The 26,613-nt window shown below is 32.1% G+C and overlaps 1 protein-coding gene across 2 annotated transcripts in view; it reads right to left on the minus strand.

Moving 5' to 3' along the window:
• Positions 1–19,239: 19,239 nt before the first annotated feature.
• Positions 19,240–26,613, minus strand: part of LOC139481342 (collagen alpha-1(IX) chain-like) — a 39,768-nt gene continuing 32,394 nt past the window's right edge. For both annotated transcript variants that reach the window (XM_071264600.1, XM_071264589.1), the window contains 10 exons: positions 26,410–26,472; positions 25,019–25,090; positions 24,624–24,659; positions 24,005–24,064; positions 23,743–23,775; positions 23,206–23,352; positions 22,759–22,813; positions 22,349–22,450; positions 21,397–21,564; positions 19,240–20,887 (listed from right to left, as the gene is read on the minus strand). In XM_071264600.1, the coding sequence (XP_071120701.1) occupies positions 20,679–20,887; positions 21,397–21,564; positions 22,349–22,450; positions 22,759–22,813; positions 23,206–23,352; positions 23,743–23,775; positions 24,005–24,064; positions 24,624–24,659; positions 25,019–25,090; positions 26,410–26,472 (945 nt within the window). In that variant the 3' untranslated portion in view covers positions 19,240–20,678. The remainder of the gene's footprint in view (positions 20,888–21,396; positions 21,565–22,348; positions 22,451–22,758; positions 22,814–23,205; positions 23,353–23,742; positions 23,776–24,004; positions 24,065–24,623; positions 24,660–25,018; positions 25,091–26,409; positions 26,473–26,613) is intronic.

Genomic DNA, 26,613 nt, shown 5'->3' on the forward strand with positions numbered 1-26,613 from the left:
GCCGGGTGTTCCGGTGCACTCGCTAATTCATATCTGTCGGCATTACTATTTTGCCTGTCTAACAAAAGTTCTAGTTTAGAATAAATTCTTCTGAATTCATCTTCTCTTTCTTTATCTTTATCTGAAGGTGTTACATTGTTTCTCCGTTTTACGGGAGCTTTTCCCTTCTTGTTCTTGCCGGGTCCCTTACCCGGGCCTCTTTCATTGTTTTGTTTACTTGCGGTAGTTTTCTTTAATTTCTTAACAGTTTCTGGGGGGACCACGACCGACTTTAATTGTCTCTTTTTGGGTGGTGAAAAGTGTACTGACTCATCAGCCACTGCAGAAAACCCAGAGAAACTAGCTTCGTCACCCGACGCTAGAATGGACATAATGTCCGCCGCCACTTGGCTGGATTGGGAAAGACCCGAGTCGGAGTCTTCCGTACTAGACATTATAAAGTATAGACACGAGTCGTGTCTGCTGATTCAGCAATTTTATTTTTACTTTACTTTACTCGTTCTAGCCTTAAAATAAAATGAGGCAGAATACAGGTGTGCACGGGTTTATATATGCACGCATGAGTGGATTTGTACAGGTGATTATGATTTAAAATCACTCAACTGTAAAACAAGGTCGTTACTAGCCTGTAGAATACGATATTCATCTTTAACCAAGAAGCTGTAGGCTTCTGTAATAGAATACTCCAAAACATTACAAAGTTCAAATATCTTTCAGAGCAAATATCAATAAAAATTAAAACCCTGACCACATGCACATCTCCAATATATTTACAAACAGCCAGCAAGGGAAAACTTCCTAGCATTTAGACTATAGGAGGAGTTACCAAGAAATGCTAAGCACCTTTCCTGTAAATCAAGTAAATACTCCAAAAAAATTACAAAGTTCAACTATCTCACAAAAGAGCAAAAATTAATAAAATTCAAAACCCTGACCATGTGCACAGGTTCAATATATGTACAAACAGCCAGCAAAGTGAAAACTTTGTAGCATTTTAACTATAGGAGGAGTTCTCTGTAATATCTATATACCTATAATGGGATGGCTGGACAGGGGTAAAACAATATGCACCCAACTTTCAGGGTCATAAAAAGACAAATAATCATTTCCATAAAAAAAATGCTTAAAAATAAGCACCACAAAACCCACTTGATAAAAGAAGGTAATTCCAGCACTCAAGATGGGTACTTGGTTTATTTTTGCAAAACTATGTTTCAGCCCTAATTGTCTCATGGCAAGTAAGGTAATGTGTTTCATTGCTGGAATAGTCCTCTTGTGATTCCTTCACATAAAAGATATCAAAATTTTAATTTTGTACGGTATATGTACATTTCGACTTCATAAGACTCATCGAATGGGCTTGCATTAGCTTAGTTGGTAGGCTCTATCAAATACAGTAGACATTTTAAAAATACCGAAAATGTTGATTTGAGTGTCAAAAGTCTTAAGGTAGTATGGGATAAATAGTTACCAAAGGAACCAGGCTTATAATTTAATACGCCAGACGTGTGTTTTGTCTTCATAAGACTCATCAGTGATGCTCAGATGAAAATAGTTATAAAACCAAACAATAACAAGGTTGAAGAGCATTGAGGACGCAAATTTCCAAAACGTTGTGTCAAATATGGCTAAGGTCATCTATTCCTGGCATGAGAAAATCCCGAAAAATTCATACTTCTATAGACAGGAAATTTATAAAAGTGACTATATAATTGATATTCATGTCAACACCGAAGAGCTGACTACTGGGCTGGTTATACCCTCCGAGACGAAACGTCCACCAGCAGTGGCATCGACCCAGTGGTGTAAATAGTTATCAAAGGTACCAGGCTTCTATACTATTAAACGAGAAGACCTCATTTTGTGTGTCACTTCTCTTCCTTCCATAATAAATCAATCATCATGACTGTGTTCTATAGATATAGGTACCATGCAAAGTCACATTTGTCATTTTTGCTTATGAGTATTTAGTTTGGGTTATTTGGGTAGAAAAACAAAAAATAAAGGTGTCAGACCACCAATTAAAAATCCCTATCTGTTCAACCAAATTTTGCAATTTTCACAGCTTTCTAAATATTTTACCTTAAGTTTAACTTCAAGGAAACCAGGTATATCCTGAATTGTACATGTATCACCTTTCTACATGCCAATTTTCAACCAATGTTTAAAGTCTTGTAACAAATTTCTGATCTTGAAAAGACAGGTACTACCAAAATAACTCCCGGTTTTCTGGAAATCTTAAATTAGTGTACTATGTAGCGCATTAATCCTGAATTTTTAATGCAAACTCATAGACAAGTGAATTTTGGCTCAAAATGGTCTAAATATATTTCCCTTTCACCAAAAGTTTCATTTCTGCAAATTTGTTGGTTAGTTTAGGTAAACAATGACATCAAAAGCACTATTTTGTGTCAGAGTAGGACTACTTTTACATACGTTCTAAATTGGAGGGAGTAATTGGTGGTCTGACACCTAAAGAGCCAAAAAAGTTGCTCAGAAATCTTTGCTTTGCTTTATTCTTAATCCTTAGTCAATTTGAAGTCAGAAACATCCTATCTGAGCATAATGTGACTTATATTACAAATTTCACAGCTCAATTTAAACTGACTGTAATGTATGACTTTGATAGAAAATACTTGATAATTTCATTTTGGACTACAGGAACATAAACTTTCAATATCAAGATCAGTTTTGTTGATTTTTTTCTTGTTTGTTCTACTTCTTAAAAGACTCTCCACAATTTTTACAATGGGTTAAGTAAAAAATCCAAGGTATTGAAGAGTCAAGGAATATTGACCCCCCTTTTTTACACTTGGTGTAAGTAATGGTACTATTAAATAATCAAAATTGCAGTCATGGTCATTTAACTGTTTTTATTTACTATCAGTTGATACAACTTAAGGTATAAAACTTTCATTTGAGATAATAAATGGGATTTTTGTGAGTTTTTGCAATGTTTACATCAGGCTATGTTACCTGCCATATACATGCTATGACGCAATGATATAAGGGATAAAAATCGAATAATTTCATTAAATCTTGAAAACAACAACTTTTTTTGGTGGTAAAATAACCATGTTTTAATGTTAATACCACGCAAACAACTTACTGTGCATTTATAACAATTTGGGACATTTTATTAAGTGAAAGCATATTGTCAGGGTGGGAAAAGCTAAAAATAGCACAAATTCAGGTCTAAGGCTCTAAATTTGCAATATGTGACTTTTTGCCCCAAAAAATATTGAAATGTGACTACTATCACTTAATATGATCAGTTAAGTAAAAAAAATCAATTGTTTTCTGCATTTGGGGTTTCACCGCATTTCCCTTAAAGGTGTCAGACCACCAATTAAAAATCCCTATCTGTTCAACCAAATTTTGCAATTTTCACAGCTTTCTAAATATTTTACCTTAAGTTTAACTTCAAGGAAACCAGGTATATCCTGAATTGTACATGTATCACCTTTCTACATGCCAATTTTCAACCAATGTTTAAAGTCTTGTAACAAATTTCTGATCTTGAAAAGACAGGTACTACCAAAATAACTCCCGGTTTTCTGGAAATCTTAAATTAGTGTACTATGTAGCGCATTAATCCTGAATTTTTAATGCAAACTCATAGACAAGTGAATTTTGGCTCAAAATGGTCTAAATATATTTCCCTTTCACCAAAAGTTTCATTTCTGCAAATTTGTTGGTTAGTTTAGGTAAACAATGACATCAAAAGCACTATTTTGTGTCAGAGTAGGACTACTTTTACATACGTTCTAAATTGGAGGGAGTAATTGGTGGTCTGACACCTAAAGAGCCAAAAAAGTTGCTCAGAAATCTTTGCTTTGCTTTATTCTTAATCCTTAGTCAATTTGAAGTCAGAAACATCCTATCTGAGCATAATGTGACTTATATTACAAATTTCACAGCTCAATTTAAACTGACTGTAATGTATGACTTTGATAGAAAATACTTGATAATTTCATTTTGGACTACAGGAACATAAACTTTCAATATCAAGATCAGTTTTGTTGATTTTTTTCTTGTTTGTTCTACTTCTTAAAAGACTCTCCACAATTTTTACAATGGGTTAAGTAAAAAATCCAAGGTATTGAAGAGTCAAGGAATATTGACCCCCCTTTTTTACACTTGGTGTAAGTAATGGTACTATTAAATAATCAAAATTGCAGTCATGGTCATTTAACTGTTTTTATTTACTATCAGTTGATACAACTTAAGGTATAAAACTTTCATTTGAGATAATAAATGGGATTTTTGTGAGTTTTTGCAATGTTTACATCAGGCTATGTTACCTGCCATATACATGCTATGACGCAATGATATAAGGGATAAAAATCGAATAATTTCATTAAATCTTGAAAACAACAACTTTTTTTGGTGGTAAAATAACCATGTTTTAATGTTAATACCACGCAAACAACTTACTGTGCATTTATAACAATTTGGGACATTTTATTAAGTGAAAGCATATTGTCAGGGTGGGAAAAGCTAAAAATAGCACAAATTCAGGTCTAAGGCTCTAAATTTGCAATATGTGACTTTTTGCCCCAAAAAATATTGAAATGTGACTACTATCACTTAATATGATCAGTTAAGTAAAAAAAATCAATTGTTTTCTGCATTTGGGGTTTCACCGCATTTCCCTTAAAGAGCCAAAAAAGTTGCTCAGAAATCTTTGCTTTGCTTTATTCTTAATCCTTAGTCAATTTGAAGTCAGAAACATCCTATCTGAGCATAATGTGACTTATATTACAAATTTCACAGCTCAATTTAAACTGACTGTAATGTATGACTTTGATAGAAAATACTTGATAATTTCATTTTGGACTACAGGAACATAAACTTTCAATATCAAGATCAGTTTTGTTGATTTTTTTCTTGTTTGTTCTACTTCTTAAAAGACTCTCCACAATTTTTACAATGGGTTAAGTAAAAAATCCAAGGTATTGAAGAGTCAAGGAATATTGACCCCCCTTTTTTACACTTGGTGTAAGTAATGGTACTATTAAATAATCAAAATTGCAGTCATGGTCATTTAACTGTTTTTATTTACTATCAGTTGATACAACTTAAGGTATAAAACTTTCATTTGAGATAATAAATGGGATTTTTGTGAGTTTTTGCAATGTTTACATCAGGCTATGTTACCTGCCATATACATGCTATGACGCAATGATATAAGGGATAAAAATCGAATAATTTCATTAAATCTTGAAAACAACAACTTTTTTTGGTGGTAAAATAACCATGTTTTAATGTTAATACCACGCAAACAACTTACTGTGCATTTATAACAATTTGGGACATTTTATTAAGTGAAAGCATATTGTCAGGGTGGGAAAAGCTAAAAATAGCACAAATTCAGGTCTAAGGCTCTAAATTTGCAATATGTGACTTTTTGCCCCAAAAAATATTGAAATGTGACTACTATCACTTAATATGATCAGTTAAGTAAAAAAAATCAATTGTTTTCTGCATTTGGGGTTTCACCGCATTTCCCTTAAAGGTGTCAGACCACCAATTAAAAATCCCTATCTGTTCAACCAAATTTTGCAATTTTCACAGCTTTCTAAATATTTTACCTTAAGTTTAACTTCAAGGAAACCAGGTATATCCTGAATTGTACATGTATCACCTTTCTACATGCCAATTTTCAACCAATGTTTAAAGTCTTGTAACAAATTTCTGATCTTGAAAAGACAGGTACTACCAAAATAACTCCCGGTTTTCTGGAAATCTTAAATTAGTGTACTATGTAGCGCATTAATCCTGAATTTTTAATGCAAACTCATAGACAAGTGAATTTTGGCTCAAAATGGTCTAAATATATTTCCCTTTCACCAAAAGTTTCATTTCTGCAAATTTGTTGGTTAGTTTAGGTAAACAATGACATCAAAAGCACTATTTTGTGTCAGAGTAGGACTACTTTTACATACGTTCTAAATTGGAGGGAGTAATTGGTGGTCTGACACCTAAAGAGCCAAAAAAGTTGCTCAGAAATCTTTGCTTTGCTTTATTCTTAATCCTTAGTCAATTTGAAGTCAGAAACATCCTATCTGAGCATAATGTGACTTATATTACAAATTTCACAGCTCAATTTAAACTGACTGTAATGTATGACTTTGATAGAAAATACTTGATAATTTCATTTTGGACTACAGGAACATAAACTTTCAATATCAAGATCAGTTTTGTTGATTTTTTTCTTGTTTGTTCTACTTCTTAAAAGACTCTCCACAATTTTTACAATGGGTTAAGTAAAAAATCCAAGGTATTGAAGAGTCAAGGAATATTGACCCCCCTTTTTTACACTTGGTGTAAGTAATGGTACTATTAAATAATCAAAATTGCAGTCATGGTCATTTAACTGTTTTTATTTACTATCAGTTGATACAACTTAAGGTATAAAACTTTCATTTGAGATAATAAATGGGATTTTTGTGAGTTTTTGCAATGTTTACATCAGGCTATGTTACCTGCCATATACATGCTATGACGCAATGATATAAGGGATAAAAATCGAATAATTTCATTAAATCTTGAAAACAACAACTTTTTTTGGTGGTAAAATAACCATGTTTTAATGTTAATACCACGCAAACAACTTACTGTGCATTTATAACAATTTGGGACATTTTATTAAGTGAAAGCATATTGTCAGGGTGGGAAAAGCTAAAAATAGCACAAATTCAGGTCTAAGGCTCTAAATTTGCAATATGTGACTTTTTGCCCCAAAAAATATTGAAATGTGACTACTATCACTTAATATGATCAGTTAAGTAAAAAAAATCAATTGTTTTCTGCATTTGGGGTTTCACCGCATTTCCCTTAAAGGTGTCAGACCACCAATTAAAAATCCCTATCTGTTCAACCAAATTTTGCAATTTTCACAGCTTTCTAAATATTTTACCTTAAGTTTAACTTCAAGGAAACCAGGTATATCCTGAATTGTACATGTATCACCTTTCTACATGCCAATTTTCAACCAATGTTTAAAGTCTTGTAACAAATTTCTGATCTTGAAAAGACAGGTACTACCAAAATAACTCCCGGTTTTCTGGAAATCTTAAATTAGTGTACTATGTAGCGCATTAATCCTGAATTTTTAATGCAAACTCATAGACAAGTGAATTTTGGCTCAAAATGGTCTAAATATATTTCCCTTTCACCAAAAGTTTCATTTCTGCAAATTTGTTGGTTAGTTTAGGTAAACAATGACATCAAAAGCACTATTTTGTGTCAGAGTAGGACTACTTTTACATACGTTCTAAATTGGAGGGAGTAATTGGTGGTCTGACACCTAAAGAGCCAAAAAAGTTGCTCAGAAATCTTTGCTTTGCTTTATTCTTAATCCTTAGTCAATTTGAAGTCAGAAACATCCTATCTGAGCATAATGTGACTTATATTACAAATTTCACAGCTCAATTTAAACTGACTGTAATGTATGACTTTGATAGAAAATACTTGATAATTTCATTTTGGACTACAGGAACATAAACTTTCAATATCAAGATCAGTTTTGTTGATTTTTTTCTTGTTTGTTCTACTTCTTAAAAGACTCTCCACAATTTTTACAATGGGTTAAGTAAAAAATCCAAGGTATTGAAGAGTCAAGGAATATTGACCCCCCTTTTTTACACTTGGTGTAAGTAATGGTACTATTAAATAATCAAAATTGCAGTCATGGTCATTTAACTGTTTTTATTTACTATCAGTTGATACAACTTAAGGTATAAAACTTTCATTTGAGATAATAAATGGGATTTTTGTGAGTTTTTGCAATGTTTACATCAGGCTATGTTACCTGCCATATACATGCTATGACGCAATGATATAAGGGATAAAAATCGAATAATTTCATTAAATCTTGAAAACAACAACTTTTTTTGGTGGTAAAATAACCATGTTTTAATGTTAATACCACGCAAACAACTTACTGTGCATTTATAACAATTTGGGACATTTTATTAAGTGAAAGCATATTGTCAGGGTGGGAAAAGCTAAAAATAGCACAAATTCAGGTCTAAGGCTCTAAATTTGCAATATGTGACTTTTTGCCCCAAAAAATATTGAAATGTGACTACTATCACTTAATATGATCAGTTAAGTAAAAAAAATCAATTGTTTTCTGCATTTGGGGTTTCACCGCATTTCCCTTAAAGAGCCAAAAAAGTTGCTCAGAAATCTTTGCTTTGCTTTATTCTTAATCCTTAGTCAATTTGAAGTCAGAAACATCCTATCTGAGCATAATGTGACTTATATTACAAATTTCACAGCTCAATTTAAACTGACTGTAATGTATGACTTTGATAGAAAATACTTGATAATTTCATTTTGGACTACAGGAACATAAACTTTCAATATCAAGATCAGTTTTGTTGATTTTTTTCTTGTTTGTTCTACTTCTTAAAAGACTCTCCACAATTTTTACAATGGGTTAAGTAAAAAATCCAAGGTATTGAAGAGTCAAGGAATATTGACCCCCCTTTTTTACACTTGGTGTAAGTAATGGTACTATTAAATAATCAAAATTGCAGTCATGGTCATTTAACTGTTTTTATTTACTATCAGTTGATACAACTTAAGGTATAAAACTTTCATTTGAGATAATAAATGGGATTTTTGTGAGTTTTTGCAATGTTTACATCAGGCTATGTTACCTGCCATATACATGCTATGACGCAATGATATAAGGGATAAAAATCGAATAATTTCATTAAATCTTGAAAACAACAACTTTTTTTGGTGGTAAAATAACCATGTTTTAATGTTAATACCACGCAAACAACTTACTGTGCATTTATAACAATTTGGGACATTTTATTAAGTGAAAGCATATTGTCAGGGTGGGAAAAGCTAAAAATAGCACAAATTCAGGTCTAAGGCTCTAAATTTGCAATATGTGACTTTTTGCCCCAAAAAATATTGAAATGTGACTACTATCACTTAATATGATCAGTTAAGTAAAAAAAATCAATTGTTTTCTGCATTTGGGGTTTCACCGCATTTCCCTTAAAGGTGTCAGACCACCAATTAAAAATCCCTATCTGTTCAACCAAATTTTGCAATTTTCACAGCTTTCTAAATATTTTACCTTAAGTTTAACTTCAAGGAAACCAGGTATATCCTGAATTGTACATGTATCACCTTTCTACATGCCAATTTTCAACCAATGTTTAAAGTCTTGTAACAAATTTCTGATCTTGAAAAGACAGGTACTACCAAAATAACTCCCGGTTTTCTGGAAATCTTAAATTAGTGTACTATGTAGCGCATTAATCCTGAATTTTTAATGCAAACTCATAGACAAGTGAATTTTGGCTCAAAATGGTCTAAATATATTTCCCTTTCACCAAAAGTTTCATTTCTGCAAATTTGTTGGTTAGTTTAGGTAAACAATGACATCAAAAGCACTATTTTGTGTCAGAGTAGGACTACTTTTACATACGTTCTAAATTGGAGGGAGTAATTGGTGGTCTGACACCTAAAGAGCCAAAAAAGTTGCTCAGAAATCTTTGCTTTGCTTTATTCTTAATCCTTAGTCAATTTGAAGTCAGAAACATCCTATCTGAGCATAATGTGACTTATATTACAAATTTCACAGCTCAATTTAAACTGACTGTAATGTATGACTTTGATAGAAAATACTTGATAATTTCATTTTGGACTACAGGAACATAAACTTTCAATATCAAGATCAGTTTTGTTGATTTTTTTCTTGTTTGTTCTACTTCTTAAAAGACTCTCCACAATTTTTACAATGGGTTAAGTAAAAAATCCAAGGTATTGAAGAGTCAAGGAATATTGACCCCCCTTTTTTACACTTGGTGTAAGTAATGGTACTATTAAATAATCAAAATTGCAGTCATGGTCATTTAACTGTTTTTATTTACTATCAGTTGATACAACTTAAGGTATAAAACTTTCATTTGAGATAATAAATGGGATTTTTGTGAGTTTTTGCAATGTTTACATCAGGCTATGTTACCTGCCATATACATGCTATGACGCAATGATATAAGGGATAAAAATCGAATAATTTCATTAAATCTTGAAAACAACAACTTTTTTTGGTGGTAAAATAACCATGTTTTAATGTTAATACCACGCAAACAACTTACTGTGCATTTATAACAATTTGGGACATTTTATTAAGTGAAAGCATATTGTCAGGGTGGGAAAAGCTAAAAATAGCACAAATTCAGGTCTAAGGCTCTAAATTTGCAATATGTGACTTTTTGCCCCAAAAAATATTGAAATGTGACTACTATCACTTAATATGATCAGTTAAGTAAAAAAAATCAATTGTTTTCTGCATTTGGGGTTTCACCGCATTTCCCTTAAAGGTGTCAGACCACCAATTAAAAATCCCTATCTGTTCAACCAAATTTTGCAATTTTCACAGCTTTCTAAATATTTTACCTTAAGTTTAACTTCAAGGAAACCAGGTATATCCTGAATTGTACATGTATCACCTTTCTACATGCCAATTTTCAACCAATGTTTAAAGTCTTGTAACAAATTTCTGATCTTGAAAAGACAGGTACTACCAAAATAACTCCCGGTTTTCTGGAAATCTTAAATTAGTGTACTATGTAGCGCATTAATCCTGAATTTTTAATGCAAACTCATAGACAAGTGAATTTTGGCTCAAAATGGTCTAAATATATTTCCCTTTCACCAAAAGTTTCATTTCTGCAAATTTGTTGGTTAGTTTAGGTAAACAATGACATCAAAAGCACTATTTTGTGTCAGAGTAGGACTACTTTTACATACGTTCTAAATTGGAGGGAGTAATTGGTTGTCTGACACCTAAAGGTGTCCGGATATTTTTTCCGTCATCTGGTGGACTTTTCAGTCATAGACAAGACTTCCGTTTCGGACTTTTTATTCACAAATATTTTTTATAATTACTTGCATTGGGGACAAGACAATTATTTCGCGTTTTTCTGTATACTATGATCATACATATACAATAAAGAAAACGTTTTTGCTATTTACCATCAATTCCAAGTTTACTACCCGCGGCTGTAACTGATATATATATACTATATAAGGAGTCTCTATTAGGATGACTATATTGTCTAGGATAGCAAACTTGGAATGGATAGTAAAAAGCAAATACACTTATTTATAGTATATGTATGTTCATAGTATACAGAAAAACAGAAAAATAAAATAAAATAAGGGACTTTGGAAAAAAGGGGGAGGGCTAAAAAAATTGTCCTGTCACCAAATACCTATTACTTTTTATCCCTTTCCTGAAATTCTCCAGTCATTAAATTGTTAACAAACATTCATCTTTCAACCACGCTCTAAATGCCAGCGATCTCGCGGGTGTGTTCTAGTATAATTTAATACGCCAGACGCGCGTTTCATCTTCATCAGACTCATCAGTAACCCTCAAATTAAAATAGTTATAAAGTCAAACAACTACGACTAAGGTAATCTAGCCCTGGCATAAAAAATACTTAGTATTTAAGAAAATCATACTTTTGTAGACAGGAAATTTATAAAAGTGACCATAATTGATATTCATGTCAACACCGAAGTGCTGACTACTGGGCTAGTGATACCCTCGGAGACGAAACGTCCATCAGCAGTGGCAACGACCCAGTGGTGTAAAAAGTTATCAAAGGTACCAGGCTTATAATTTAATACGGTAGACGCGCATTTCGTCTTTATAAGACTCATCAGTGACGCTCAGATCAAAATAGTTATAAAGCCAAACAAATACAAGGTTGAAGAGCAAAGAGGACCCGAAATTCCCAAACGTTGTGCCAAATACGGCTTAGGTAATCTATTCCTGGCATAAGAAAATTCTCAGTATTTCGAAAAATTCATACTTTTGTAGACAGGAAATTTATAAAAGTGACCATATGATTGATATTCAAGTCAACACCGAAGTGCTGACTACTGGGCTGGTGATACAATCGAAAATGGAAATGGCGACTGTGTCAAAGTGACAACTCGACCAAAGCGCAGAAAACTACTGAAGGCCACACATAGGTCTTCAATACAGCGTGCTTCAGCTTGCCCCTAAACAAAAAGTTCAAAGTTCAGTGACAATGGACGCCATACTAAACTCCGAAATATATAAATGAACTAAAATTAAAAATTTAACAATGGCCAGAGGCTCTTGACTTGGGACAGGCGCAAAAATGCATTTTTTGAGATCTTAACCCACCCCCTATACTTCTAGCCAATGTAGAAAAAAACCCACAGCTATACGAACAGTAAAACTCAGTTTTAAAGAAGAGTATAAATTGAAAAATTATAAAATTCTTCATACTTTTCGAAAAATATATTAGAAAAATGAAAGTTTACCAAGCATTTTGCAAGCTACAGATTGTGACAAAATGACACATTTTATATGGATTATACAGGAAAAACATTATTATGTGATTTTGTAGCTTAAATGATAATGGAATTGTAAAATAAAATAGCTTTTAGAAAATGCTTTGACAATATCAATGAAAATATAGGGTCAGAGTTACTCCCCTTAAGATGCATATTTAAAAAAGTTTAAATTAAGCAATTATAATCTACGCTGGTAAAAATACTGAAATTAGTTATCTGCATTCCTCATTAAATTTGGCTAATTTGATTGAAAATGTGGACCTTAGGCTCTCAGTAATTTACAATCCACTATGGAGAAAGACACTCCTACAGCCTTAAGCAATCTATATATATTCCCGTGCTTGCATTTCCTATCATGATTTTCTTGATAGAGGGTTGCTGCTCTCAAGGAAGCTATTAAACCAAGAGTTTCAAATGGTAAAGTTGAAATCATTCCTTCGTAAATTTTACGGACGCCATCACGAGTTGATTGACCGTTATGGATTAACCGTTTCACAAATGATATCGAATATGTATTTACGTCGTAACTACAATTCCCTTTCATGAATGTGACCTACCAAACTATACTATTTACCAGGTTTGTTATCACATAAGCAACACGACGGGTGCCACATGTGGAGCAGGATCTGCTTACCCTTTCGGAGCACCTGAGATCACACCTAGTTTTTGGTGGGGTTCGTGTTGCTTATTCTTTAGTTTTCTATGTTGTGTCATGTGTACTATTGTTTGTCTGTTTGTCTTTTTTGTTTTTCATTTTTAGCCATGGCGTTGTCAGTTTATTGTCGATTTATTAGTTTGACTGTCCTTCTGGTATCTTTCGTCCGTCTTCTTTACCTCTGGTAAGAAAAATCCTTAATGTCGAATATTTTAATTTTAACATTTTGCAGAAAAATAATATGTTCAACGATATTTCATGTCAACGCTTAAGTACTGACAACTAGGTGTTTGATACCATTGGGGACCAAACGTCCACCAGCAATGGCATTAAGCACAGTGGATGTAAAAATTCACCAAAAACATCAAATATACCTGGGTCATATTTTTTTATGTTAGACATTCTTTCATCTATGCAAGTGTTCAGTGGTGCTCTAATTAACACAGCTGTTTGACACTGTCAAATACATTTAGTTATACTGCTTTAAAGGGGCATTAGCTGTTCAGGATCACTGAATTGATACCAATTCTTATATTTAATAGGGATGGCAACGAGTACTCGAGTACAGTTTTAGTACTCGGATACTCGTTTGCTTTTTATACATCTTGAGACATTTCCACTCAATTTTAGTTCTGTTGAAATTTCTCCTTCGTAATAGTCAATAAAATAAATTAATAACATAACTATGTTTATCCTGAGGATACTATCTACTATCTGTTATAGTAGTACCAGCAACGTCCTTTCCTTTCGAGGGAATATTTTCATGTGCACTCCTTGTAACAAAAAAATTGAGAGTTTAACAGTCTTTCGTCTGAAATTGTTGACCAGATCATATTGTTAAACGAACACAAAATCAAAGTAACCTGCGGGGAACCCCACACAACTGATTGAGACATTTTTAACTTTCATGGATTAATAATTAACTCATCACAAGCCGTAAAAACTTACCTTTGTTTGTTAATCAAGACTTCTGATTGGTATGAGATGTATATTTAAATTAATTTAATTACTCTTTTTTTAAAGCTTAACTATAATTGTTTAATTTACAATTTAGAGATATGCGAAAGTATGAGAGCGACATTCAACCACAAAAGTTGAAAATAAACTAACAACGTCATGGCTAAAGAAAAAAAAAGAAAATCAGACAAACGATAGTGCAAAAAAAAACCACACAGAAAAAGTAATACTGAGCAACACGAAAAAGCACAAGTAATTTGAAGTCCAATATCATAATTGTTGTTGACAAATTTTAATTATACAAGTCGTGTTATAAAAAATACCAACTCCACAGGAACAGATGCTTAATATATTGTCTACTTTGTCGGACTTAAAATGCAAATATTTTTGATTTTTGCTTATAAAATATTTTGATTTTATTGAAATTTGGTTCATAAACACGTAAACAAACAATAATTGCTATTATGATAGGTTATTTGTAAAAACGGCAGTCGTTTATTTATTGTTTCATTGACACAAAAAACAGAGGAGCAAGCTATGTTTGTAGTACGTTTGTATTTCGTCAATGTGTTTATGAAAGGTAATAACAAAAGCACTGCATCCCACCTAAAATCTAACTTAAACTTTTCAATAGACGTTTAAGATTCATCCGAGTACTTGCGAGTACTCGAGTATTATGACCGAGTATCCGAGTATTAAATTTCAGATCTTTTGACATCCCTAATATTTAATCATAACATTCTAAAATGTTATCCAAATTACAACAAATCCAAAAGAAACAAAATTACAACCACATGGTTATTTGTTGAAGGCCAAAAATGAACAAGTATTGAAACAAACTGCGACCCAAATGATTACAATGAAAAATCACGTTAAAAGCTTATAGATACCAAAATGTGGCATTACATATGATACATCCCAATTATTATTGATGACATAATCGCCATCAAACAAGATTTCACTATTATTTTTTTCTATTCATTTTCAGAAGATATGTGGATAATAAATGGCAGTCGTTAATAACAATCAATTTTTAGTACCCCTAACTTCGATAGGGCACTGAAACATGTGAAAAACTGAGTGCTAAACCAGCAAGCCATATGAAACAACATTTCTGTTAGGTAAATACACAACAATTTTTTGAAGCTATCCCCTGGTAAACAAATTTTCCATTACTGGTCTACGGATATATAAAGATGCCAGTTGAGCAAACTAGAATTCTTTCAATCGAAGCCTTTCATTATACACATGTATAACTATATTTTCGAAATCAACTTAGGTTATTTTTTTATATGCCGCTTTTAAACATACATTTTAGTTTTCATTTAAAATTATGTGATTTACATATAAGAAGCTTGACTGCTTACCTATAAAAATATATTTTGTAAACGAATCCTTTTAAACTTCTAGAGTAATTGAGCCTGTGGGGCTTATTGTTGAAGCCGTTACCGTCAATTTTATTTATGAATTGTCATATATATTTTTTGTAATGTTTGGTTGTTGGGTTTGCTCTGGTATCTTCTTTCCCCCGAAATAAACATCTTCTATCCTGTATATTGTAGTTTGTTTTAAAGTTTTCTTTTTCAATTTATTGCCTTGTCTTTGTACGTTATTTTCGTCTTAGGAGTTTGAATGTCCCATTGATATCTTTCGCCAATCTTTTAAAAGTCTACATGCCTTTAAGCGTTCCATTTTTTAAACGAGGATCCTGTGTGGCATGTTAAGTAGATAATTCTGATTGCATCACTGTTTCGTGTTAATATTATGGACAGTTAAATATGGCATAGAACTTAGACTTGCTACAATTCCCTTTCTAATATTTCTCTCTTACTAATTTATATGTTTACTGATAAGTGCCAGCCTACTGATTGCCCTTGCAGAAACTCCTGCAGATGTCAGTATAATTGTAATCTCCTAGTTATAGCAGTAAAATTATTAAAGGGGCAAAATTGAAAATAATAATAATAATTAGGAAGGGACATGTAGCAAGTCTACATAGAACTGTACTCTAGTTGATTCTCAACACATTGTTTAGATCGATTGAAAGACGTATCCAAGGCTCATTGAAACACAAATTATGAAAATTTAAAAACATAGCCATACGTATTTTGTTTTGCTGTGAATGAGATTTATAGTAAGTTGACCATTTAAATTATGTTGTTGCAGTGACGTCGAAAACTTGTTAGAACTGATCACTTATATAAAAGAATAACAAAACTACAGAACTCTAAGGCAAATTCAATAAGGAAAAGTCTTCAAAAACTGACAAAATTAAACATTTTAAATTAACGCAACAATTGTAAATGACTGCCATATTTCTAACTTGGTACATACACTTACCCTAGAAAATGGTGAATCAAAAGTTGTTTCATAGCTAGCTAAACTAACTACTCGTAGAACAGTATATTTATATAAACGTAATTGCCATTTTCATAGTTTTTATACGACCGCAAATTTTGAAAAAATTTTCGTCGTATATTGCTATCACGTTGGCGTCGGCGTCGTCGTCGTCGTCGTCGTCGTCGTCGTCGTCGTCGTCGTCGTCCGGCGTCCGAATACTTTTAGTTTTCGCACTCTAACTTTAGTAAAAGTGAATGGAAATCTATGAAATTTTAACACAAGGTTTATGACCACAAAAGGAAGGTTGGTATTGATTTTGGGAGTTTTGGTCCCAACATTTTAGGAATTAGGGGCCAAAAAGGGCCCAAATAAGCATTTTCTTGGTTTTCGCACTATAACTTTAGTTTAAGTTAATAGAAATCTATGAAATTTTGACACAAGGTTTATGACCACAAAAGAACGGTTGGGATTGATTTTGGGAGTTTTGGTCTCAACAGTTTAGGAATTAGGGGCCAAAAAAGGGCCCAAATAAGCATTATTCTTGGTTTTCGCACAATAACATTAGTTTAAGTAAATAGAAATCAATGAAATTTAAACACAATGTTAATGACTACAAAAGGAAGGTTGGTATTGATTTTGGGAGTTTAGGTCCCAACAGTTTAGGAATTAGGGGCCAAAAAGGGACCCAAATAAGCATTTTTCTTGGTTTTCGCACCATAGCGTTAGTATAAGTAAATAGAAATCTATGAAATTTAAACACAAGGTTTATGACCATAAAAGAAAGGTTGGGTTTGATTTTGGGAGTTTTGGTCCCAACATAATAAGGGGCCCAAAGGGTCCAAAATTAAACTTTTGTTTGATTTCATCAAAATTGAATAATTGGGGTTCTTTGATATGCTGAATCTAACTGTCATGACTGTGTATGTAGATTCTTAACTTTTGGTCCCGTTTTCAAATTGGTCTACATTAAGGTCCAAAGGGTCCAAAATTAAACTTAGTTTGATTTTGACAAAAAATGAATCAGTTAGGTTCTTTGATATGCTGAATCTAAAAATGTACTTAGATTCTTGATTATTGGCCCAGTTTTCAAGTTGGTCCAAATCGGGGTCCAAAATTAAACTTTGTTTGATTTCATCAAAAATTGAATAAATGGGGTTCTTTGATATACCAAATCTAACTGTGTATGTAGATTCTTCATTTTTGGTCCTGTTTTCAAATTGGTCTACACTAAAGTCCAAAGGGTCCAAAATTAAACTTAGTCTGATTTTAACAAAAATTGAAATCTTGAAGTTCTTTGATATGCTGAATTCAAAAATGTACTTAGATTTTTTATTATGGGCCCAGTTTTCAAGTTGGTCCAAATCAGGATCTAAAATTATTATATTAAGTATTGTGCAATAGCAAGTCTTTTCAATTGCACAGTATTGCGCAATGGCAAGAAATATCTAATTGCACAATAATGTGAAATATCAAAAAGAAATTTAATTAGAGTTATCTTTCTTTGTCCAGAATAGTAAGCAAGAAATATCTAATTGCAAAATATTGTGCAATAGCAAGATTTTTTTTTAATTGGAGTTATCTTTCTTTGTCCAGAATCAACTTAAATCTTTGTTATATACAATATACAATGTATATTCACTTTTTACTACCAACTGATAAATTAAAATAATCTTTACCATTCAGTGATAACAAGCAGTTTTTTTACATCTTAATATTTTATGATGTATTTAAATGAGTAGTTATTGTTGCAAACTCCATTAGAAATTTTAATTGAGATTAGTTTTGGAATAAGGGAAAGGGGGATGTGATTAAAAAAATTGGGTTCAATTTTTCTCATTTGAAATTTCATAAATAAAAAAGAAAATTTCTTCAAACATTTTTTTGAGAGGATTAATATTCAACAGCATAGTGAATTGCTCTAAGAGAAACAAAAATTTTAAGTTCATTAGAACACATTCATTCTGTGTCAGAAACCTATGCTGTGTCAACTATTTAATCACAATCCAAATTTAGAGCTGAATCCAGCTTGAATGTTGTGTCCATACTTGCCCTAACCGTTCAGGGTTCAACCTCTGCGGTCGTATAAAGCTACGCCCTGCGGAGCATCTGGTTATTTTTTATGAAAAAAACAGGTTCAACCCAGCATTTTTTTTCTGAAAATGTCCTTTACAATGACAGGAATATGGCAGTATCCATAGTCCGTTTCTATGTATGTTGGTGTTTGCTTTTATTGTTAGTTCAGTGTTTCCGTTGTTCCGTTGTTTTTCTTCTTATACTTGATGTGTTTTCTTGGTTTTAATTTGTTTCTCGGATTTGATTTTGATTACTCGAATTATGACTACTAAACAGCGATATACCTCGGTTTCCCTTTTCTTATTTGCTTAAAATAAATAAGAGAATAATCTTCACAAAAAGATCACCTCAAAATCGATGAAAGAAACATATTGTATTAAATTATTTGTTTTTCCTGGTTCGAAAAGATATGTCGCATCAACTCATGAACAAATCGTGTATGTCTAAATATGACTGAAAAGAAAGGAATATATTGCAGTTAATTTTATGGAAAAAAGTAAAATAACAAAAAAAAAACGAACTCCGATGAAAATTTCTTAATTAAATTGAAAAAATCGAAAGCTCACAGGTACATCAAACAATTGGATACAATCTGTCATATTCCTGACTTGGCAAGACACCATTTTGTTATTTTTTATAGTTCCAGTTAATGATATGGAAAAAGACACCATTTTGTTTGTTTTCTGTAGTTAATTTTTCTAAATGAAAGCCGATTTTCCATTTTGAGAGGGTTACGAATTGTCTTCTCTGTTTCATGGACTGCTTTTGAATTTTGTATTTTTTAAAAGGCTCAGCTGTGGAAAAAAAACATCTATTGCAATATTCATTTAAAAATCAACAACTGTATTTGTAAGCATTTTATTGATAAAAGTTGCTAAGATCAATTTCGTATAAAACAAATAAAAAATAACCGAAACTCGTTGTTAATTATTCACTGGCCTTGAATCATATAGACTAATTCAACAGACATAATTTAATTGCAAGCAATACATGTTATAAGTTTCAATTTTGGAATAATCAGTGTAATACTAGTATATCGTATTCGATTCTACAAACTTTAGGTTTAAAATAAGCCAACTACAGTAGAAATTGCATTATTGTTAGTAGAAAATAAGTACAAAACATCTAACAAATATATTAGAAAAATACGTAAAAAGCAATATTTTTATCTATATATACAATACAAAAATATAACAATTATAACAAGTATAACTATAGAAAAATGTCCATCTCTTTAATTAAATGACCATGGTTTATCATATGCAAAATGAAATTAATTTCTTATCTGGTAGTTTAAGTATGAGTTTTCCCCCCAAATCTTATCAATTTTTTTATTCAATAGTTTTGAACCCTTTACATACATACAAGTATTTATTTTTCTGCTCTTTTTTAAAACCTTGATTGAAACTGATAACGTTCACTTTCATTAGATAAACAACAAAACAATAGAAAGTAATAAATATAAAAAAAACATAATTCATATATTCTTAAATAATCAAACATATAAGAACATTTTACAACCACATGAATACATCACACATATAAGACATGCGCAAACAATTTGTGATGAATATGAATATTTTCATTTAGAGTCAATGCTTTTAATTTGTAAAGACGTGTGTGCCGGTGATACCCATAGGTTCCTTAAGAACATGAGAACTAATTCCTGTAGCATGTCTTTTTTAATACTAACATAGGCTTGCATCGAGAATACTGAAAATCTAGTATATGACATTTATAATTGACCTATATATTGACACTAACAGTATCAATCATAGGTTGGCCTTGTTTTCAGTATTCTGCTTTCTTTTATCCCTGAGATTTGTATGGTGAAAGCATGCATGCTGGTTTGCTGGGTATACTGGCCTGATAATGATTATAATGATATCAATCTTTTCTAGCTGTTATAATGTTCAACATGCATGCAATGAACTAATAGCTTGGGAAAACATACAAAACTGTCAAATATAAAATGAAAAAAATCATATGATAGGAAGCTACATGCAAGAGAGGTAAAATAAATATCCGATACACATATTATATTGAATAATATATATTATGTAAAAATGTAACATAACAAACTGATCTAATGCAAAACATTCAACACACAGGTTTTCTAACCATACTATATATTTCAAACATAACTACAATTTGACATTTTAGTACAGGCACTTAATAAATAGAATTCTCATGCTTCAATGGAAAAGCAGGAAAAGGGATAGTTAGTTTTGACAATGCTACAGGAGATATCACAATAATTGATCAAAATGTTCTAATGTTTTTAAGGTCTCTTGATATCATTTCTTCCAAGTTGTATATATTCTGGCGCTGGTCCTCCTGTTTGCCCCGGTGCAAAGTTACAAAATTCACAGTATCCTGGAGGACCTGATGGTCCAATTGGACCTCTTCTACCTGGAACGCCATGCACACCTGGTGCTCCCCGTTCACCTGGTCTACCCTGGATGCCTTCACCAGGCGGTCCAGCTGGACCTGCAATGCACAGAGGAAATATAAAGGTTATGTCGAATTATGCAGCGATTTAAATGGGTGTAACCAAAGGAAAGTTATCGGTCACAATTATATGAAAATAAATTAATATCTTAAAATAAAAAGTAGGTTCACTACTCAGTTTCAAAATAACAAGCTTTTCATAACACTAGTATATATTGATAGTGGAATATTAAAGGAACCAAAAGAGCAAAAATAATATAGGCCAATGTGGTTGTTTTCGAGATATTAGCCATTGATTTTTCATAGCGTTCTCATTGACAGCTTTAAGTGCTCAAAAACTATTAAAAAATAACAAGTTTTGATAAGGCTTTAACAGATGGCATATACTTATACATGTAAAAGATTTATAAAAAGAAAAATAGGGGTAAATGGGCCAATTTTTTAAGGCATTCAAATGGATAAAACCAGAGGATTCTGAAAATATGAGTAAAATTTCAAAACATGACAAGCGAACATCCTTAACATTAAACAAAATCGTGAAGGCTTACCAGGTGCACCGGATTCACCCATTCTTCCGTCTCTTCCAGCGCCTGTCTCACCCCGTTCTCCCATAGGACCCTGTTGTCCCGGAGGTCCTGCTGGTCCTGATGATCCTGGAACACCAGGTACTCCCATTGGTCCACGTTCACCAGTCATACCAGGGGGTCCTTTTTCTCCTAGAAAGAAATGAGTGTTATATTTTAACATAAGCTTAAACAACCTCATCAAACATATCGGGTTGATGATATAGTTCGTCAGACACGCTTTTCGCCATTACAAGGCACAACAGCGGCACTCAAATACAATTATTTCTGCTATAACAGGAAGTTAAAGGATTGAGATAGAAGTTCACATTTTTAAAGCGTATTTTTTGTTTTTGCTGTTACTGGATGTAAAATAAAAAGCAAAGATAGGTAATGAATACCAAAAATTATCACAGAAAAAAGCATATTTACAGTATTTGAGTTATAAATAAAATGTTGATCAAAATACAATTATATTTTTCTTCTGTGATGCACCCTTTTTATCTCGATGACTTTGTTTCATGTCAAAGAATGACCAATGTAGATTGACATTCTTTTTGACTCGATGAATAATACTTTATTAGAAAAACCCACTCATATCTTGACTCACATCTAGGAATTGACATCGAAAGTCTGTTGTGGTCACAATATGCTTACCCTTTCTGAGATCTGAGATTACCCCTTGTTTTCGGTGGGATTAATGATGTTGAATCTTTAATTTCTATGTAGTTTTTTTTTTAATTGTAATTTACTTGTGTTTTTTTTTTTGCGATTGCTTCTCTGTCTCTCCTCGATATATGTATGTTGATTGTTCTGTTGATTTCCTCCGTATCTTTTTTCATAGTCAACAACAGATGTAGACACATTGATAGGAAATGATCTTAATCTATGTTTTAATGCATCTCCTATTAGTTCTTTATGCAGTCTATTTACTAACCTGGTTCTCCAAATCTGCCTGGTGGACCTTGTTTTCCTGTCACACCAATTCCAGGAGGACCTGGTGGACCTTTTAGACCTGCAACCAACTCTTCATAGTTTTCTACAAACAAATATACAGTACCAATTGAAGAATATGTTAAACACAATTTTATTACAAAATATTGTGTGAAGTTTCAAAAATTTCATAACATGTGTACATTCTGAGACTGCTGTCGCAGTAATTAAGAACAGTATATTCGACGACAGCTTCATTCAATTCTAATTTACATAAAAATCTAACATTACCACCTATTATTATATTTAGAAAATCACTGTTTTTATCATAGCTTTCGAAACTTTTAATAAATGTTCTTTTTAATACCTTTCATGAATATCAACCGTAAATTATTAAATTGATGTGCATATTACCTCTTAATAGTTGGAAGCATAGCTCCTTTATTTCGCTTTCTGGAATGCTTTTTCCCTAAAACAGACATAGAAAAAATCACTTAAGATATGTATTGAATACATTAAGACATGTCTAGCATACTTTTTTCTTACTGCATCAAATCATTCAGGGCTATTCTTTCTTATTTCATGTTGCCAAGCATTTTATTTCCTTATTAATTTTATATCTGCATTTCATATCTTGATTTTTTTTAATAATTTAATGACTTTGCTCCACAATTAGTAAATGCATTAAATGTCTTTCACTACAGAAATATGAATACCAAACGATCGAATTTGATTACTTAAAGGACAGATGACAATACTAACACAATGACCACATGCAAAGCTAATCATGCAAACTGAGGAAATCATAAATACGACCGTGTCAGTATTGGTTTCTTCTTTTCTTTTTTATGTTCAACTTACTGGTAATCCTGGCATGCCTGGCATACCATTTTGACCCCTCAATCCTGTAGGTCCATTTTGACCGGGTGGTCCAGAAAGACCAGGTACCCCTGGAGCCCCCTGTCCTCCTGCTGGTCCACGACTTCCTGCTGGACCTCTCACACCTGGCTGCAAAAATATAAAGCGTTGAATATACAGTTGAACACAAAATAAATACTTAAATATCTTAGATTATCCGATCCAAAATATGTTTATATCCTAGTTTCATGGACGATTGTATAATCCGTAGATTGAGTTGTTTTGTAATGCTATATGATGTAGTAGTATTTACATTGATTACCAAATGTGAGATGCATTAATCACTCAATGAATGTGGATTATTGAGTGACATTACATCATCAGTACATCTGAAAGTGAAATTGAAGAACTTTGCAAGATTTTTCATTTGTCTCTGAAAAAGCTATCTCTGTATAAAAAAACCTGAATATTCAAACCATATAACCATATAACCGAGAGCCAAAACATATTGAACCTCATAAGAAATTAAAAAAAACTTACCACACCTGGAGCTCCGGCTTGACCAGATGGACCCTGTAAAATATAATGGTATGTTACTACATGGTTCAGGAGTTAAAAGGAAACACAAGATATCGTACTTTACTATATATTATTCATAAGATCACAACATGTTTATAATAAGCTGCTGCAGTTACTATTGAAATAAATTTCACAAACATATAGAGGTATTAAATTTATTGAAATGACCTCCTCTTTTTAAAAAATAATCAAAAAGGTGTTCTTGAAATCGAATACAACTTACAGGAGGTCCTAGTGGTCCACGGAACCCGACATCTTTATCCGCATGACTAATAAAAGCAGTCTGAAAAATAACAATAATGACTATAGTATTCCGTAAGGATCATCCTTTAATAAAGGAGTAGGTATCAATGAATAACATACATAAAATGTTATAAACTCATTCTTAAGATTATCAGATGACCTTAGAAATAATATATTTTCAACGATATAACATTATAAGCATCAGGCTAACCTAATAACCTATAATATATATTTTTTTAGAAAAATATTATTTGTAATGATATATGTATGACATTACTTTGACATCGTTATTGAAATTCTTGACAACATCAGATTGCAATTGAAATCCTTGACAAAGTCATACACTCTTCCTCAACGTCTCATAGATAATTTTTAGCAAGCATTCACTCTTTCAGTTGGTAATTTTCAAATACTAAAATTATATACACATAACCAGGATATAAGTTGTTTAAAGATTGTGTACACCATATCATTTTCTTATCTTCAATAATGATAATTATCACACAAAACATTCGTTCACGACTCATTTCCGAAATAGTTATATTGTAACACACTAATTTCGCACTATAATCATATAAATATTCTTAGATACTACTTACCCAATCAACCTTATCTCCAGGTGGTCCAGGAGGACCCTAAAAGTAAAAATGTGTGAAATAGGTGAAAATATGATCCGAAAAGAAAAATAAGAAAAGTACCGAATTCCGAGGAAACTTTAAAGTCCCTAGTCAAGAGGCAAAATCAAAAGCACAGACACATCCAACAAATGGATAACAACAGTCAAATCACTGACTTGGTACAGGTATTTTCTAATGTAGAAAATAATAAATTAAGTCAAGTTTTATAGCTGGCTCAACCTCTCATTTTTATGATAGTCGTAAAGCAGCAAATAAACATTTAGAACAGAAAATAGCATTGAATGTGGTACACATATATTTCTTATAAGTGATATAAAAATAACAATAAGTAGCCTATGTTGATAAGATATACATACCGGTGGACCTGAACCACCAGGCTGTCCAACAGGTCCCATAGGCCCACTCGGTCCCATTGGTCCCATTGATCCCTACAATAAAAACAGATGTAAACAATAAAAACTTTATAAATAATACATTTTAGTTGTAGAACTGGTCGTTATTATACATTTTGGTTGTGGAACAAACTTTTTTATATTGGGAGGGACTAAGTAGTCAAGCGGTTTTAGTATTTCAACTACTGTATCACTAGCATTTCATCATAGGAGTTGTGAGTTCGAACCATGCACATGGTAAGTGCGTTTGATTTCAATATTCATTGAATGAAATTGTTAATTTTCTGTGGTTCAGTCCTCGTCATGGGCACTCCGGTAAGAAAACTAGCTAGCTATCTAATAAATTACAAACTTATTAAAAAGTCAATATTTTGGCCCCTCTTATATTTTATCCCAAACTGAGAAAATCAGAATTCTTAATGAAAAAAAAAAAATAGAGAAGAATATCGTTTATAAATACCATAAAACTATTCTGTTAGCTTGTACACAATTAAAGTTATTCATTATTGACTTGAACTTTATCGGTTTCGTAAGACTTGTATAATGAGGGTAATATCATTTTTTTGTCCTTGTATTATTCGTTAATACTTCATTTACAGTTTAATATTAAACCACGGATTCTCGTTTTTTAGATAAATGATTACTGGTAACTAAAACTGTATAACCGTTCACAAAAGTATTTACAGATAAGCAAGCTGATGATATAGCCAATTGCAATTCTCAAAGAAAAAACTTTCATTTTCCTGTAAGTTTAAACATTGCTCTTTGCGAGTAATTTATTTAATTTGAAAGCAGATTTATATGATATTCATGACATATACACAGTTATCACGTCATTTCACAGTAACCATTTTGATTTTCGGTCTTTGGCATTTCGGTAATTCACGGTACCATGCAAATAAGCAGTATCAACGCAAGAAGTCAATGACGTCATTTTTGTCCAATGATAAAACCGAATGAAAAATCCCGGGAAATACGATTGCAAAATATTAACTAGAATGACAGTTCATGGTATTTTCAACTGACAATTTTTATGATAAAACAATTGCTACGATGAAAAAACCATATATATTACATCCAAACATTAATTTTAGAATAAAAGACTGGATGAGATGAACGTAACATACATATATCTATTTTAATACACAACCACTATTTATCGGCTGACCCAATGCTGTCAGAATATTGTAGAAAAATAAACTCATCATAGATACCAGGATTAAAATTTCATATTAACGCCAGACGCGCATTTCGTCTACAAAAGACTCATCAGTGACGCTCGAATCATTCAGAATATTATAGAACTTATAATTTGCAATAAGATAAGATTTATCTTTGTAGATATAATGACTTACCGGCCTTCCATCTGGTCCTGATGGTCCTCGAATCCCTGGAAGTCCTGGAGTTCCTTGATCACCCTGCATTGATAAAGACAATTCACTATCTTTCAAGTATTTTTCTAAACTTTTTTCTTTTAAAACTAATTTTTCTTCTAATTTTCCTACAGTCTGATTTAATTGCTGTTCTAACTCCTTATGCTTTTTAGCCTTTAATTCTAG

This window comes from Mytilus edulis, chromosome 1 (assembly GCF_963676685.1).
Source record: "Mytilus edulis chromosome 1, xbMytEdul2.2, whole genome shotgun sequence".
Classification (NCBI taxonomy): domain Eukaryota; kingdom Metazoa; phylum Mollusca; class Bivalvia; order Mytilida; family Mytilidae; genus Mytilus; species Mytilus edulis.